This window comes from Schistocerca cancellata, chromosome 12, assembly GCF_023864275.1.
Source record: "Schistocerca cancellata isolate TAMUIC-IGC-003103 chromosome 12, iqSchCanc2.1, whole genome shotgun sequence".
NCBI classification, from domain to species: Eukaryota; Metazoa; Arthropoda; class Insecta; order Orthoptera; family Acrididae; genus Schistocerca; species Schistocerca cancellata.
In genome coordinates this window covers 162,764,099-162,782,578 of record NC_064637.1, presented here as the reverse complement: position 1 = coordinate 162,782,578, position 18,480 = coordinate 162,764,099, and the positions used below count along the sequence as shown (strand labels likewise).

Genomic DNA, 18,480 nt, shown 5'->3' with positions numbered 1-18,480 from the left:
GGACTACAGTGTCTCTACAGAACTTGCTAATAGTACTGATTGCAAATATATTTTTTGACAACTTAGTTAGTAGGGAGTCAATGTGTGTCCCATTTCAGGTTGCTTTGGATTGTTATGCCAAGGAATTTTACACTAGATTCTTTCTTTACCAGTTCGTTGCCAAGTATAATTTAATTTCATTATTCAAACTTGTGAGCTCTGCAACATCCATGTACTAATTTACATTTACATGACAAACCCTATTTTCAGGGCTATATTTTAATTTGGACAAATGGATCTATGCAGATATTTGTAAAAATGACGATGATACATCAGTCCATACTAATGTAAAATTGCCACCTTCTGAAGAAGACAAATTTAAATTTGTTTAAACCTAGGTAAAGATTTCTTTATCCATTGCAACTGGTCGGCTGTTTATAATTTTATTACGTGGAACCGTTGCTGTTGTGCAGCTATGTTTAAAATACCCAAACTTATTTTGTTAAACCCCATCAAACATGTTTTACTGGTGTTTACATTATTACTCTCGGCCTCTAGTTCATTACATGATTCCTTTTTACACACAATGGACGTGTCATCGGCATACAGAACAATTTTGGAATTTATAGTACAGTATTTAATATCATTTACATAGATCAAGAACAGAAGGGGGCCCAATACCGAGCCCAGGGACACACCATATTTTATGCAAGTGATCTCTGATTTGTAGACACCACTTTCTGTTTTAAGTAGAACGAACTGTTTTCTATTGCTCATATAACACTTTATTAGGACATAAGCAGCGCCTCGAATGCCCATGTTCCATAGCTTGTCAACATTCACACAATGAAAGGCTTTTTCCAGGTCTAGGTATACACCTGCCACATGTTCCTTGCCTTCGATACCCCCTAACACCTCTTCAATTAGTTGAGCAGCTGCAGTGCTAGCCGATTTACCTTTTAGGAATCCATTTTGATTTTCGAACATCAGGTTCTGTTTGTTAAGAAAGTTTATAATCCTGTTGTATATAACTTTCTGAACTATTTTGGAAAAGACAGGAACGATTGAGACTGGTCTGTAGTTCCCTATTTTGTTGTTGTCGCCTTTCTTAAAAATGGATGTTACCTGTGCTATTTTCAGTCTGTCTGGAAAGGTGCCTGATTTTATTATATTGTTGACTGCTACAGACAGAGGTACAGAGACATTTTGGCTACAGGCTTTTAAAACATTAATATTTAGGCCATCATGCCCAGCTGAAGTTGAGGGTTTTAGAGAGCTAATGATGCCCATTATTTCTGCACAGTTTGTGGGGGGCCAAATATATACTATGGTCACATGTATTACCTTTAAAATTGTAGTGCATGTATTTATGTTTGTGGTTAGTAGTAAAGTCCATACAGGATTTGTCATTGCAGTTACTAAAACTGTTTGACTGCCCAGATGCCAGCAGTTATGTTGTGTGAGTAAGTCCTTACAGTGTGCTTGATATATTTTGAAGGCTTCCTTTAGCTGAGGAATCTCTCTATTATTCAGCATTGCACTGTGGAGTAGTTTTAATTTTTCTCTCACTTCATTGACATTACTATTTACCCAAATATTTTTGTGGTATCATAGAAGTCAGCAGCAAAGCTGTTATTTTCAAACCATTTTATTTGTGCTATCATGCAGTTTAGTCTATTTATGTTGTCACTATACATTATTCTTTTAGTTACAAACTGTTGCTTTGTGGTGACAGTGGGGGGCCTCATGGAGCTCCAGTTTAAGCTGTACTGCATGGTGATCTGAGATGGCTAGTTTTAAAACTGATGCACTGTGGGATAGGTGGGTCATGTTTGTTATTATGTTAAGACATGTTTTACTATTGCCAATTTCTCTAATGCATTCCCGAATGAGTGGGGTCAGGTTAAATCAAGAACATAGGTGATGTAAATTTTTTGCATTGACATCATTTGTTAATACATCTATATTTATATTCCCTGTAACTATAATATTTATGAGACCATTTGACCCAGAAAATGTTGTGTCTATATACAGGGTGTTACAAAAAGGTGTGGCCAAACTTTCAGGAAACATTCCTCACACACAAATAAAGAAAAGATGTTATGTGGACATGTGTCCAGAAACGCTTACTTTCCATGTTTGAGCTCATTTTAGTTTCGTCAGTATGTACTGTACTTCCTCGATTCACTGCCAGTTGGCCCAATTGAACGAAGGTAATGTTGACTTCGGTGCTTGTGTTGACATGCGACTCATTGCTCTACGGTACTAGCATCAAGCACATCAGTACGTAGCATCAACAGGTTAGTGTTCATCACGACCCTGGTTTTGCAGTCAGTGCAATGTTTACAAATGTGGAGTTGGCAGACGCCCATTTGATGTATGGATTAGTACGGGGCAATAGCCGTGGCGCGGTACATTTGTATCGAGACAGATTTCCAGGGCGAAGGTGTCCCAACAGGAAGACGTTCGAAGCAATTGATCGGCGTCTTAGGGAGCACGGAACATTCCAGCCTATGACTCACGACTGGGGAAGACCTAGAACGACGAGGACACCTGCAATGGACGAGGGAATTCTTCATGCAGTTGACGATAACCCTAATGTCAGCGTCAGAGAAGTTGCTGCTGTACAAGGTAACGTTGACCACGTCACTGGATGGAGAGTGCTACGGGAGAACCAGTTGTTTCCGTACCATGTACAGCGTGTGCAGGCACTGTCAGCAGCTGATTGGCCTCCACGGGTACACTTCTGCGAATGGTTCATCCAACAATGTGTCAATCCTCATTTCAATTCAAATATTGTCTTTACGGATGAGGCTTCATTTCAACGCAATCAAATTGTAAATTTTCACAATCAACATGTGTGGGCTGACGAGAAACCGCATGCAATTGTGCAATCACGTCATCAGCACAGATTTTCTGTGAATGTTTGGGCAGGCATTGTTGGTGATGTCTCGATTGGGCCCCATGTTCTTCCACCTTCGCTCAATGGAGCACGTTATGATGATTTCATACGGGATACTCTACCTGTGCTGCTAGAACATGTGCCTTTACAAGTACGACACAACATGTGGTTCATGCACGATGGAGCTCCTGCACATTTCAGTCGAAGTGTTCGTACGCTTCTCAACAAGAGATTCGGTGACGGATGGATTGGTAGAGGCGGACAAATTCTGTGGCCTCCACGCTCTCCTGACCTCAACCCTCTTGACTTTCATTTATGGGAGCATTTGAAAGCTCTTGTCTAAGCAACCCCGGTACCAAATGTAGAGACTCTTCGTGCTCGTTTTGTGGACGGCTGTGATACGATACGCCATTCTCCAGGGCTGCATCAGCGCATCAGGGATTCCATGCGACGGAGGGTGGATGCATGTATCCTCGCTAACGGAGGACATTTTGAACATTTCCTGTAACAAAGTGTTTGAAGTCACGCTGGTACGCTCTGTTGCTCTGTGTTTCCATTCCATGATTAATGTGATTTGAAGAGAAGTAATAAAATGAGCTCTAACATGGAAAGTAAGCATTTCCGGACACATGTCCACATAACATATTTTCTTACTTTGTGTGTGAGGAAAGTTTCCTGAAAGTTTGGCCGTACCTTTTTGTAACACCTTGTATACAAGCAAGTCAGAAAGATTTGCAATAAAGGTATCTGTATTAGCTGCAGGTGGCCTGTAACCACCGATAACTGTTGTTATCTCTACCCCATTTTGGATTTATTGCAGCAAATTCTGAGACTTCTTCCAAGCAGAAGGCACTGATATCAATAACATTAAAATTACTTTTATTGACAGTGAAAAATTGCTACACCTCCCCCAGTCTTGTCTTTTCTACTGAAGGCTGTGCAGAATTTCATATACAGTTGTTTGACTAATGCTAATCAGAGCTTCATTGTACGAATGTTTAGTCACAACTAATATATCGGGTTTGTCAATCTGTGAAATTACATTTAGATCATTATGCTTATTTCTAAGACTACCAAGATCCTGGTGTATGATTTTAAGGCTGCATCTTACCTGCTGGATCGTAGAGGATAATTTTGGACTAGCAGTGAGGCCAGTAGGCTTTACAAGTTTCCCTGGCTTGCCAGCAGTGGCTGGTGTTGTGGCAGATTTTTGTTGTGGTACAACCCACCTCCCTATGGCAATGGACTTCTTTCCATCACTTTGTGAACAATGTCGCCTGACTTCCTCAATAATTTTGCTACAATTCTGCCTCTTTTGTTCATGTGCAGCTCCCTTTCTAGATAGCCGACATCTACTAGAGACACATTCTGAAATATACTACATAGAGCTTTAATCCTATCATTTGTTTTATGAACTTCCCGGTTCACAATAGACTGTTTCATAAGATCATGCCTCTGTGGACTGTTGACAACAATTGTTTTGGTGTCAATTAACTTACGCAGTACCATTTTCATATGTCTAATTGCATCATTTGCTTGATTTCTTGCTACATCATATGAACCTCCCATAATAACGACACAGTCATTGGATGAGGAGGAGTCACAATCCTGCATGCACGGCTTTACCACAGCAGAAAGAGGGGCTCTGGGCTGGATGTGGCTATCAGCTGCAAAGTTGTCTTGCATATTTGTGATATTTCACATCCATGGCTGTCTCCATATAATAGAATCCGGCCCTGCTTGTGTTTCTGATTGTCGTCGTTTCTTCTGTTTTTCTCTAGGGACGATTTCTTGCATGTACTTTCACAGATTCCATTTCCTTGGATGGTTTGTTTACGTTCAGTTTCACGTTTTGTACACGAGTTTGGGACTTGGTGTTTTCTGAAAGATTACTTCTAGTTTGCACGGACTGAACTTGTTCCACTATTTCGTCGAGAATTTGAAACCTGTATTGAGTAATGACGGCACGAAAGCATTCCTTGGTTTTTAGTTTAGGCCTACAGTCGTTCATCAGGCGCTGTTGTTCAAATTCACACATACCTCATTTAAGAGAGTAACTTCAGCCTTTAGGCTCTGGATTTCACTTACCATATCGCCGACTAGTACAGGTAATTCACACCTAGTCACAATTTTTTTGCTTTATGACAGTTACCTAAGTTCTTAACGCAGCACTGACTACAGTTCCAGCATGTTATAACTTCATTATTTTCTCTCACGGATGAGTCCACTTTTGCACATCGAAAATGATAGGAGTTATTACATTCCTTGGATGTGATTCCGGTTTTCATCACCTCGACGTGTCACCATTTTTAAATCGAGTAAACTGGTGGTGCACTTGAGTTTTTTCCCATCACGCCATCTTGGTAAGCTGTTTTCAACATTAACCCTTTCGCGTGCTGTGGGAGATATACTTCCCGCTAATGGTATTCCTTTACTGCATTCATGGAAATACATGTTCCCACTTCCATACGCTCCTGGCCCCTAGTGGTAGTCCGCTGCACTAGCTCTGGTTTGTGTTTGTTGCTAAACATAGCTTTTATGGCTGTGGGAAGTATATATCCCACCAAGTAATGGTGTTCCCAGGTTTCTTGGGAAGTAAGCTTACCACCAAAAGTAGTTTCTGAAAGGGGCTCGGGAAATATATATATACCACAATGTCTTTTGTGGTCCTTGGAAAGCATACTTACCACAAACGTCGAGGTACCACAATGCTTCTGGGAATACGTCTTACCACCGCTGTATTTGCCTGACGTCTTGTGGTAGTAACTGTACCTGATGTATGAAAACTGCTACAACAATCAGTTTGTGTGTATCGCGAGATCGCTGGGAGAGTATGTGAGCCATTTTGAAAAAAACGCTAGCAGCACAGAGAGAGGGTGTAATGTAAAATTTGTCTTGTATCATATTTATGTATGTGTATGCAGTACAGCATGTTTTGATCTTAAGTACCTGTTTGTGTATACTGGCTACATAAACAGTGCAGTAGGTTACTGATTAAGCTGCCACATAGTTTTGTCAGTATGAAGTGCAGTGTCATTCTTGATGTTTGGTGGATAAGGTTTAGTATTATGGTTTCTGAGGGAGGCTTAATTGTTTTGTGGTGAGTAAGAAATTGACTGAATCCTAAGCTGTCATTTTCAGAGTATTGTGCTCTGTCCCTTGGTTGTTCTAATATTTTCCCTTGTTTCATATTTAATTTGCTGTGCATCAAACAAATACTTTTTCATCACATATTTCTCTGGGAACAGTGTATTGATATATGAAGTTACACCTGCTTAAACAAAATAATTTTACCCCTGCTGTCATGAAAGGATTACATTAAAGGGGGAGAGGGCAACAGGTGCATTTATTGCCTTTAGGATTGACAGTTCCTAGACTCCAGTTTTGATATATCAATTTTTCTTTTTTCTTTCTTCTTCCAGATGGTGATTACTGCAAGCAGAGTATCGAGACAGCCAACTTGCAGGTCTCCGGTGGCTACTACAATGCAGCAATGGTTTGCAGCCCTACTGTAGCTGTGATGCTCATCCCTCTCTTGGTTACACAGTTTCTAGTTGCAAGTGGTGTCTAGTCAGAGTGGCTAAATGTATGAGATTGTATGAATCTCACTGTCATTATTACCCATGGTAGAGATAGAAGAGAAAAGAAATAGTTGTATATATAAATACAGTATAAGACATGTCATTACAAATAAAATTCAATTTTTTTCATATCCATAAATTCACATGTTTTGATTAAAGAAACCCAACCTAAATTTTTCACTACAAAAAACCAGAATTTGTCTTGTATAAGTTCCTTGTGTACATGACTGCACCACTAATCAAGGATATACACAGAATCCTCTGTGACTTTACATTGGTTACACACTGCTTCCCCCTGGATTCAAGGCACAAACCACATTAGGTTTGGCGTATGTGTTTTTTTTTTGGGTCCCTGCTTCCTCTTGGTGAGCAGTTTTTTTTTTTTTTTTTTTTTTTTCTCTCTTTCTTTACATCCCCTCCCTCCATCCCACCCCTCAGCAAGTGTTCGAGGAACACGCAAAGCGCACTTTCTGATGTCGGAAACCGCATGGGGGGGGGGGGGGGGGGGGGGGTTCCTGTTGGCAAGTGATCAGTCAAGGCTATCCAAACAGATATAGGTATAAAAGGACTGCAGTAGACGGCAGATGTTCAGTTGTATTGCAGTGACAATGGAAACAATGCCTAAGTCGAAAACATGGAAGGACAAAAAGACAGGTGCAACTCTTTCTTTACCGTGGGCTGCAATAAGAAGAATTAATGCTTCAAGAGCAGCTACATCTGCAACACGTGCTGCTACTGATACAGATGAGGTGCTTGGCACCATTGTTGACTTGTTTTCTAATTTAGATGACGAGCCATGAGACGTTATTCAAGAAGCGTCTGATAGCAGCGAATTAAACACTCCACCTATTGAGGAAACAGATAAACATTTTAGAATAAAACTGAAAGCTGAAGATCTTTGGCCTGATTCAGCAGAACATAAGCAACCACGTGAGGAAACTTCAGGTAACTAAATAGAAATGGCTGAAGAATATTCTGCACAAATTCGTTCTGTAAATAGTGACAGTGATACTGATAGTGTGGATCAGTCATCAAAGTTTTTTATGTGGAAAAGTGTAGATGCTATTAAAAATGGTGATATACATTTTATTAATACTCATTTGTTCCAAGTATGGGGCTATGGACACAGCTGGCAAGATATTAAAGATGCTCAAGGTAATATTTATGGTAAACATTATGTAATGTCTGCAGCTCTAATCAATTAAGTCAATTTTTATCTAAAGCTCAATTTCATAGTTTACCTGATTATTGTTATGTTAAATCTATATCTATTGATTTAATTCCTGTTGGATTAGAAGCTTTATTTTCAACAAGTAGTACATTAAGTGCATCAGGATCTATAACACATGTACCACTTATTACTAGCTGTTGCTCATGAAATAGGTGAAATAAGGAGCAGATCTACTAATCCAATGTTAATTAGTGGTATCAAAAAATTATATGTGTGTGTGTGGGGGGGGGGGGAGGGAATGGATATAACAATTATCCTTCTTGTGCAACAGGAGTACGTAATAGGCCTAATTATGATTCATGGATTAAACCTTTTCCTTTACATCCCCTTTCCCCCCCTCCCCACCCCACCCCCTACCCTTCCCTCCCCACCCCACCCCCTACCCTTCCCTCCCCACCCCACCCCCTACCCTTCCCTTCCCTTCCCTTCCCTTCCCTTCCCTCCCCTCCCCTCCCCAACCCCCTTCCCTTCCCTCCCCAACCCCCTTCCCTTCCCTCCCCAACCCCCTTCCCTTCCCTCCCCCCTTCCCTTCCCTTCCTTCCCCTTCCCTCCCTTCCCTTCCACCCCACTCACCCCACTCACCCCCATTCCCTCCCCTCCCTTCCACCCCCTTCCCACCCTGGCATGTTTGTTCCTGTCAGATGTAGTTTATATTGTCGTAAAATTGAAGTAGATAATTCCTGTGATTTAGAATGGCCAGGGCTCATTCTTGGCAACTGGAATACAATAATAATTGGATTCTTTTACTGCCCTCCCTATACAGATTATATAATTGCTGAAAGGTTCAAAGAATACTTGAGTTTAACTTCAAACACATACCCGAATCATACGATAATAGTTGGTGGTGACTTTAATGTACCCTGGATACGTTGGCAAAATACATGTTTAATTCCAGAGACACGCATAAATCATCCGAAATTGTCCTAAATGCATTCTGTGAAAATTATTTCGAGCAGTTAGTTCATGAGCCCACGCGAACAGTAAACGGTTGTGAAAACACACTTGAACTCTTAACAACAAATAATCCTGAGTTAATAATGAGTATAAAAACAGATACGGGGATTAGTGAAGAAAGGGCTGTCATTGCGAGATAGAATAGGGTAACCCCCCCCCCCCCCCCCCCAATCTTCCAAAAATAAATGAGAAATAATCATGTTAAAAAAAAGCAGATAAAAATTCACTTGAAGCCTTCCTGAGATACAACCTCCACTCCTTGCAAATTAACTATGTATGTGTAGGCCAAATGTAGCTCGAATTAAAAATAACAGTATCAGCAGCAATTGAGAGATTGATACCAAATAAATCAAAAAACGATGGAGCTTGTCCTTCGTGGTACACATAATGAGTCTGAACAATGTTGCAGAAACAACAACAGAAGAGGTGCCAAATTTGGACTGACACAAAATCTCCAAGATTGGTGATCTTTTACAGAAGCTCAAAATTTAATGCAGACTTCAATGCGAGACACTTATAATAGTTTCCAAAATGAACCTGGCAGTAAATCCAGAGAGATTCTGGTCGTATGTGAAGTATGCTAGCAGCAAGATACAATCAATGCCTTCTCTGCATGATAGCAATGGAGATACTATCAACGACAGTGCTGTCAAAGCAGAGTTATTAAACACAGCCTTCCAAAATTCCTCCTCCAAAGACAAAGTAAATATTCCAAAATTTGAATAAAGAACAGCTGCCTACATGGTAATGTAGAAGTAGATATCCTTGGACTAGTGAAGCAAATTAAATCACAACAAAAGTAAGTCTTCTGGTCCAAACTGTATACCAATTAAGTCCCTTTCAGATTATGCTGATGGATTAGCTCCATACTTAACAATAATATAAAACTGTTCACTCAATGAAAGATCCATACCCAAAGACTAGAAAGCTCCAAAGGTCACACCAATATTCAAGAAAGGCAGTTGAAGTAATCCACTAAATTACAGGCCCTCCTTGAAGAGAACGGTCTATTGAACACAGCCAACACAGATTTACAATACATTGTTCTTGTAAAACACAACTAGCTCTTTACTCTCTTGAAGACAAGGGATTTCAAATTGATTCCATTTCTAGATTTTCAAAAACGTTTGACACTGTACCACACAATCGGCCTGTAGTGCAATTGTGTGCTTATGGAACACCATCTCTATTATGTGAGTGGATTCACAATTTCCTATCAGAGGGGTCACAGTTCGAAGTAACTGACGAAAGTCATTGAGTAAAACAGAAGTGATTTCTGGTGTTCCCCAAGGCAGTATTATAGGCCCTCTGCTGTTCCTTATTTACATAAACGATTTGGGAGACAATCTAAGCAGCTGTCTTAGGTTGTACGCAGATGATATCGCCATTTATCAACTAGTAAAGTCAGCAGAAAATACAAAAAAATTGCAAAACAATTATGAAAAGATATCTGCATGGTGCAAAAATTAGCAATTGAACCTGAATAATGAAAAGTGTGTGGTCACCCACACAAGTGTAAAAGGACTCTGTTAATCTTCGGTTACACGATAAATCAGTCAAATTCGAAGGCCATAAATTCAACTAAACACCTACGAATTACAATTATGAACAAATTAAATTGGAAGGACACACAGGAAATGTTGAGGGGAAGGCTAACCATAGACTGCGTTTTATTGACAGGACGCTTAGAAAAGGTAACCTATTTACCAAAGAGAAAGTTTACATTATGCTTGTCCATCCTCTTTTGCAATCTGCTGCGCAGTGTGGGATCCTTACCAGAGAGGATTGATGGAGTACATCCAGAAAGTTCAAAGAAGGGCAGCACGTTTTGTATTATTGTGAAATAGGGAAGAGAGAGTGTCGCTGAAATTATACAGGATTTGGGACGAACATCGTTAAAACAGGCGTTTTTCGCTCTGGCAGAATCTTCTCACAAAATATCTATCACCAATTTTCTCCTCCGATTGCGAAAATATTTTGCTGACACCAACTTACATATGGAGAAATAAACATCACAAAAAAATAAGGGAAGTAAGAGCTTGCTTGGAAAGATATAGGTGTTCATTTTTCTGAACGCTGTATAAGATTGGAATAACAGAGAATTATTGTGAAGGTGAATCGATGAACCCCCTGCCAGGCACTTAACTGTGATTTGCATAGTATCCGTGTAGATGTAGATGCAGACTTCACTGAATATATATGACTACATACACAATAGTAGTAACTTTGCAACAAATATCTCACATTATAGTTTCAATTCAGTTATTACTATTTACGTACGTTTTGTTCAATAGATTCAAAAAATTATTCTGAAGAAGAGAAATTTGTTAACATCAAGTACAGTACAGATTTGTGTGTCTGAAAGTATTTGTATGGGGTGCAGTCATGCACGGAAGTGGAACATGAAGAAAAATAGAATGTGGTTCTACAGAAGAATGCTGAATATTATATGGGTAGATCACAAACCTAATGAGGAGGTACTGAATGGAACTGAGGAGAAACGAAGTTTTATCGCACTACCTGAATAGAAGAAAGGATTTGGCAAAACAGTAGCCAGTGCGGAGTGTCAGTTACCGACAGTGACAGCCGACAATCGGCCCGTCACACACACAAAGTGATTAAGCAGTATTCCAGTGTTATTTGGTCAGTCAGGCAAATAATAGTAATTTTTATTATTTTATTTCCCAGCAGTTCTAATAACTTGAATGCACCTCCTTCACTCGTATACCTGAGCACGAGTACTGAACAATGGAAAATCCGTGTAGCAATACCGACAATGTAGGGAGGGACAAGTGCAACTTACCGTAAAGAAGACACATTAAGCTGCACAAAGGCACAATTAAAAGACACTTTAGGCCACAACCTTCATCAGCAAAATAGAAACAGAGAAAAACACACTCACTCACGCCTTCCAAACACACCTACTTCTGAGCCACACTGCATCGACGATCGTCTGGGCGTAACCACAGCCTGCGTGACTGTGCATATTGTGGATGCAGCATCTAATGCCTGAGATTCTTTCCTCCAAAAGTTATATTTATTCCTATTGATCCCAATCCATCCCTCATATTGACATACTTCAGCATCTTATTTTTCCACACCTTCCCAGGCCACACGAACTTGTGATTCTCGACCTAACAACCCCCCCCCCCCCCCCCCCCCCGGTCCCCCGCCTTCCCTTATCACAACACGTTTTATGCATCTTTTCTCTTATCCAGCTCCTCTCACAACCGTCGACATCTATTTTGCCCATTTCTGTATCATTTCTATTTCCTTTACACCATTCCTGTTGCTCCATCTTTCTGCACCAATTCAGAAAAGTATCCCATTTCCTGGCTAAAACTTGCCTAAACCATGAAATCTACCCCAAACAGCCTAACCATAAAAATTCCTTTCCATGGGTTCCACCACTTCGTTCACAATGACCTTCACCGTTTCAGCTTCCGCCAGTCCCTGGACCTCACAAGCCCAGTACTGCAAAAACAAATCTCCAATGCACAGACACCTCAGAACCACCTCCCACAAGATATTACTATTGTGCAATCCTTGAAATTGAGTCCTTTGCTCTCCACAATCTGGAGGACCATTCCAGACCACTTCTTTAAGTTATCCAACCTGCTAACATCCTACTGCCGCCTCAGGGCACCCCTACCCTACCTGCAGTGTTCCTCCTCCTCCACCCCTGTCTAGCTGAGCTTTTCAACCAGCCTCATCCCCCAAAACCCCTTCCAACACTCCCCCAAATCCAGAGATGAAAACATTCCCATAACACTGTTGTTCACCTTTCCACCAAAATCCTCAGCTCCCCAGAAGTTTCAGCCCCATCCAACTTTCTCACCTTTAGCCCTACAAACAAATTTAACCGTGCTGGAGTTGTCAAAGACCTACTCTCTTTCTCCTAATCCCCGCAATGGAAGCACTTCTTTGCTGTCAATCCCTCCAACCTAATTCTAACACTGAACACCCCCCCCCAGTTCATACCACCATCCAACCAAGATCCACCCCCGCACATAACCACTCATTGTTGGCCACCTTCCAGGAATTCCTTACCTTCAACTTACCTTCACCATCCTCCCCCAGTCCAATTCCTCAGAATACTAGCCTTTCAGTGGAAGAAAGAATAGCCACACATAACATAAAAACAAATACCGACTTAATGGTCCTACCTGGAGACATAGGTTCCACCACTGTTGTGAACTGCAGTGACTACCTAGCAGAAGTCCAATTATCTGAGTCTTCCACCTGTAAACTCTGTCAGAATGATCCCGTCCCAGAAGTCCAACACAAACTCCAATCCGTGCTAAAAGCCTTAGGCCCTTCCCACACAACCTCTCTCCCGAATCCATTTCCCTCCTCACCCCCATGGCACACCACACACACATACTTCTACATGCTCCCCAAAATCCACAAACCCAGCCATATTGGACATCCCACAGTGGCTGGTAATCTTGTCCCAATTGAAAGAATTTCAGTCCTCACTGACCAACACCTTCAACCAACTGCCAGCATTCCACATCAATGATACGAATCACTTCCTTCACCGACTCTCCACCAATCCCCACCACCCCTTTACCTCCTGGATCCCTACTCGTCACTGTTGACACCATCTCCCTATACACCAACATCCCTCATGCCTATAGTCCTACCACTGTTGAACACTACCTTCCCCAATGTATTTCTAACACCAAACACACTACCTCATTCTTCAAACACCTTACTAACTTTTTCCTAACCCACAATTACTTCTCCTTTGAAGGGGAGGTATACAAACAAATCCGTGACACAGCCACAGGCCCTGCACGGCACCCTCGTATGACAACCTGTTTACGGGCCATCTAGACATGACCTTCATAGCCTCCCAGAACGCCAAATCTGGTTTACTGATGGAATCTTTGTGATCTGGACTCAGGGCCAAGACACCCTACCTTCATTCCTTCACAACTTCAACACTTTCCTTCCCATCCACTTAACCTGTTCCTCCTCAACCCAGCGTGCTACCCTTCTAAACATTGACCTCCTCCATCTCTATGATGGCTACATCCGCACCTCTATCCACATCTGTATCCCTTTTACACCAAAAAGTCCATTCCATATAGCCTGGCCACCTGGAGACAGTTTATTTGCAGGCATTAACCCCCATCCCCAAGAACCAGCCACAAAGGAGTGCTCCTTTCATCACCCAGTACCACCCTGGAATGGAACAACTGAACCAAGTCTTTTGTCAGGGCTTCGATTACCTACCATCGTGCCCTGAAGTGAAGGACATCCTATCCCAGATCCTTCCCACCCTCCTACAGTGGTGTTCCTTTGCCCACGCAACCTTCACAACATCCTAGTCCATCCCTATGGCTCTCCCAAGCCCAACCCCATAACTCAAGCATCATGTCCCACGGGAAGACCCAGGTGCAGGACCTCTCCAACCCACACACCCAGCACTACCTATTCCAGTCCTATTGCAGGACTATCCTGCTCCCATCAGGGGCTGAGCACCTGTGAAAGCAGGCATGTCATTAACCAGCTCTGGTGCAACCACTGCACAACCTTTTATAGGGGTATAACTACCAACTAGCTCTCCACCAGGGCGAACGGCCACCGCCAAACTGTGGCCGAGAGCAAAGTAGACCACCTCGTGTGACACCGTGCAGCTGAGAATAACATTTTAACTGCACTTCGCGTGTTAAAGGACGAGAAGATGCCCTGATAACTGGAACTGTGGGATGTACCCTCTGCCATGCACTTCACGGTGTTTAACAGTGTACAAGTAGATGAAAACACAGATGTTACTTTCAGAAGAACCTCCATAACTAAGCGTGCAGATGCTTGAGAATAAAAGAGAAACTGCTTATTTGATTAGAGAAAGGTTTATACAAGTGGTTTTTTTTTTTTTTTTTTTTTACAAGTGATACTTATCATCTTACACACGAGAAATGAAGTGATTCAATGGTGGCAGCTAATGTGCTAATGTAGAATGGAAAAGTCAGCTGCCACTGCCGAGCTAGCAGAGGGCTCTCGCCACCAGAGCATCTGTCGCAGTTCACTGCTCACAGCTCCACCACCACCGGCGCCTCGTCATCCTCCTCCAACTCGAGCTCCGAGAAGTCCCAGCCGAGGCGGCCGGTGAGAGCACGCGCCAAGCGCTCGCCACGCGCCTTGAGCCGCGAGTCCGCCTCGCAGCAGGTGTCCTGCAGATTGCGGAAGAGCTCTCGTAGTGACACGTACACGAAGTTCTTGTTGGCTACGATGTCTGCCAGGAACTCCTCGGGGATCTCCGTCACCTGAATCCGATCGGAAGCCACAATATTTATCTAATTTTATCCGTGCAATACTAAGTGAAGAATGTCAGCTTTCAGTCACAGGTTTTATTTAAGACAAATACAAAAGGTGCGTGGGTAAAAATGTTAATTTTTATTTACTGCACAAATAATTTCTGCAGGTCAATTGTTCGGTTACAAAAATATATCTTGGGAACTGTAGGCTCTGGAAGGTGGTGGTTTATGTTGATTTATAGTACACATCCTACTGCATAGGTTGGCTACGCTGGTCGCTTCCCATTTGTGGTATACAGCGCAGTATTCAGCGAAAGCCTACCTGCTAGGGGATGGCCAAGGTGGGGAATACCGAGAAAGTGGAAGTAGCAGCAGAGGCATATGTGAGGCAGTGACAGCTCACGTACCAGGAGTGTGATTCCTGTGTTGCTAGTAGGCTTACCCAGATGGGTACGTAACAGCCCCCCCACGCATACTGGCGACTTAGAGGGGTGGGTGCTACTTTCAGAACTTTCGTCAACTATGCTATACCGTTCGAAACAATTGGCACGGATTGCTGTCTTGCAGGAGGCAATGTAAAATACTGCGTTAAAGAGACACAGTGTGTTTCCACAGGTCAGGCAGAAACCCTTCTCAGGTATCCAAAATGGAGTGGCAAAATTGTTGGCAGAATGAGATTGACTCCTTATACCAAAAGTTTGTCCACCATAACTGATGATTTTTTTTAAATTCAAAATTTAAGCAGAGGTAGGGATCAAACCAAGAACATAGGACTTTTGGATGGCAGTAAGAGATACTACTGCCAAACCAGTGAGCAAGCTTAAGGGCACAATGTTTGAGAAAGAGGGTGGAAATATTACTGACTTCATAAATGACTAGTGTGAATGTATATGAGGTCCAATACCTCTATTTACTACCTGCATTATAAATGAGATTTCTGTGTCTTATAATGAATTAAAACCACTTTTCTATTTAAAATACAGTCTACTAATTAAACTGGCTATCATCCTCAGGTCCTTTATTTCTAATGGTAAAAAATATCTGTACAGTTTGTAGCAAAGCAAGCTGGGACTCATTTCCCTCATTTTGTTTTGTGTTTGCCTCCTTAAATGTTTCTTTATCATTAGTGTTATGAGATATGTGCATTAAGATAAAGCTGTCATTCCGTAATTCTGAGTATAAGACCAGGACCAACTTTGCTAAATTACGTAAGTCTGAATAATTTCCTAATTAATTTGAACAGTTATAACCTGCATAAATCCTTAAACTATCCATCTAGCTGATTTTCAAAACATGGTAGGAACATCAACACTTAATTAGTTTGCAGGTAATTAACACTTTTATGTACGGTATAGTTTATACAGCTATTTTTGCATTTTTCATCATCAAGAAGATTTATTTCAGTCGAAACTCTTATTGTAACATAAGGTCCAGACTAAAACCAATTTTCCTACACTATTCAATTAATTTGAGGTGTAAAATTCTTATTGTAAATTATCAAAATTATGCTCTTAACAACGTGGAATTTTAGCAGCCATTTCTGCAAATGTAAACAATGGGCCTGACGTCATTTTTGAAGCCAACCCGTTCCAAGATTTGAAGTGTGGAACCTGTGTCAATCAAAATAATAATCCTAATAATAATAATAATAATAATGTAACAGTGCAATGATGTGTTGTGATGAATAAGAATACAGACAGTGAAGTAGGACTATGACTGCCTGCCAATTACGATATAAATGTGACTCGTGTATAGTTCATCAGTGTGAGACTGTTGTACAATTGTTAGTATGTGCATACCTGGTAAACGGGACTTAATTACATAATTAAGACACAGACTTGCCATAACTATAAACAATATATGATTAAAAATTCAATTTGCAATCATATTTATGGGAGTAAACTTAAACCTTCTTCCTCCAGTGAGGGAGGTCTGGAATTTATGGAAGTAAAACCTGTGAAACCAAATGTGTGGGTGTTGACCACGTTATTGGATGTAGATAGTGCTGTACCCACCCATATTTACAACCAATTTTTCACTGTGATCAATGCTACTGAGGAACTACAAGCTGAAATACGACTAGGTATGTCACAAGTTTTAAAATGCTTTTATTAACGTGAGTCTTACATGACAGCAACTTTTAAGACTTCAGTCAATAAAAAGCTTTTTACAACTATGACAAATTTGTTTATCATGAAGACGGTCCAGAACAGTTGTGGATGTCCCACAGATAAAAATTTATGTCCTTTGTTCTTGGCTCACACCATTGAACACAATTTTACAATAAGGTCAAACTTCTCTCGTGTGAACTTCCACAGGACCAGACGGTTTGGAACTGTTGTCAGCCACTGCCACATACGTACGGTATATATGAAATAGACTACCCATCCAGCAATATAGAAAATGATGTAAAGACACACTACGTAACTGCAGCTGAAGATATCTAAATATTCATAATACTGTTTAGAACTACAGTGCTGTGTTAAACGAAAATGATGTGACTGACTATAAAGTTTTACAAAATTTTCTACTCATTTGAAAGGGTCTTTCCACTGAAGAATATTTTTACTATAATGCAAAAATTATGAAAGTAAAATATAGGGTAAATTTATCTTTGCAGAAGTGGCACAACACAGCAACCATCTGCAGCCTCTGGCAAACCCTGTGAACACGTTTTTCATACGAACATTTTAATTAGGTGGTGGTGTTTTGGTGCTCTGTGTATGTTTGTATACATCAGTAACATACGTACTGAACAGTGTTCAGTGTTCACCTGCACGTTCAGGTAGTTCTATCTGCACCAAGTTACAATTTTTATGGTCTCCTGTAGATCGACAGTAAGTTATTCAACATTATCGAGACACGCAAAATAATGCAAGAAAGGTCAGATACTGTCACAAAATCCTAAAGCATTTATCTACAGTAATAGTAAGGCACCATACTGATTTGATTAGTAAACAATCACTGGAACAGGAAGATGTTGAACAATTTGTTTCAATGTCCACAAATTTGCAGACCTCCAAGAAAATAGCACCACATCTTCTGAACCACTGCGGGACTTAGCGAAGAGCAGAGCATCCGGGTTCGAGTCCCAGTCCGGAACAAGTTTTCCACCTTTACCACTGCTTTATTCCGAAGCCCACAAGGCAGCCGAAGCCCTGTTTCTCGTAATATAAATAGCACCGAGCAAGATTTGAAGACAAAGTTAGAGGAAACCACATGAGAAGAGGACATTGATGCCATGTCATATGCTGATCTGTCTAAATGAAACCACAGTTGTTACTGTCAGAATTGTAAGCTATCCAGGTGCTTCAGTTTGAGTTCCAGAAGAGAAGCTTTACTGAGACAGCAAGGTAATAATGAACTGATCATTATACCATAGGCTCAAGTTGTTTGAGTGTACTCCTTATTATATGGCTATGAAAGTTTACAATAAAACTGGAAAGGGATAAACTGAATAAAGAATAAAAACTATTCAACAGCTAAACGTTGTTATTGTTCGGAGGAATTTATCACTGACAAGCATATGTAATAAAAAATGCAAATATACATACTGTAATAGGTATG

The 18,480-nt window shown here is 41.0% G+C and overlaps 2 protein-coding genes across 2 annotated transcripts in view; one reads left to right on the top strand and one right to left on the bottom strand.

Annotated features, from left to right (window-relative positions):
- The window catches only part of LOC126109553 (uncharacterized), a 32,425-nt gene extending 25,859 nt beyond the window's left edge, over positions 1-6,566 (top strand). Inside the window, exon 4 of the mRNA XM_049914568.1 lies at positions 6,304-6,566. Coding sequence (XP_049770525.1) covers positions 6,304-6,452 — 149 coding nt within the window. The 3' untranslated portion in view covers positions 6,453-6,566. The remainder of the gene's footprint in view (positions 1-6,303) is intronic.
- Positions 6,567-14,610: 8,044 nt separating this feature from the next.
- LOC126109617 (protein AAR2 homolog) overlaps positions 14,611-18,480 on the bottom strand; it is a 111,484-nt gene continuing 107,614 nt past the window's right edge. The window contains exon 7 of the mRNA XM_049914660.1: positions 14,611-14,922. Within this exon, the coding sequence (XP_049770617.1) occupies positions 14,689-14,922 (234 nt within the window). The 3' untranslated portion in view covers positions 14,611-14,688. The remainder of the gene's footprint in view (positions 14,923-18,480) is intronic.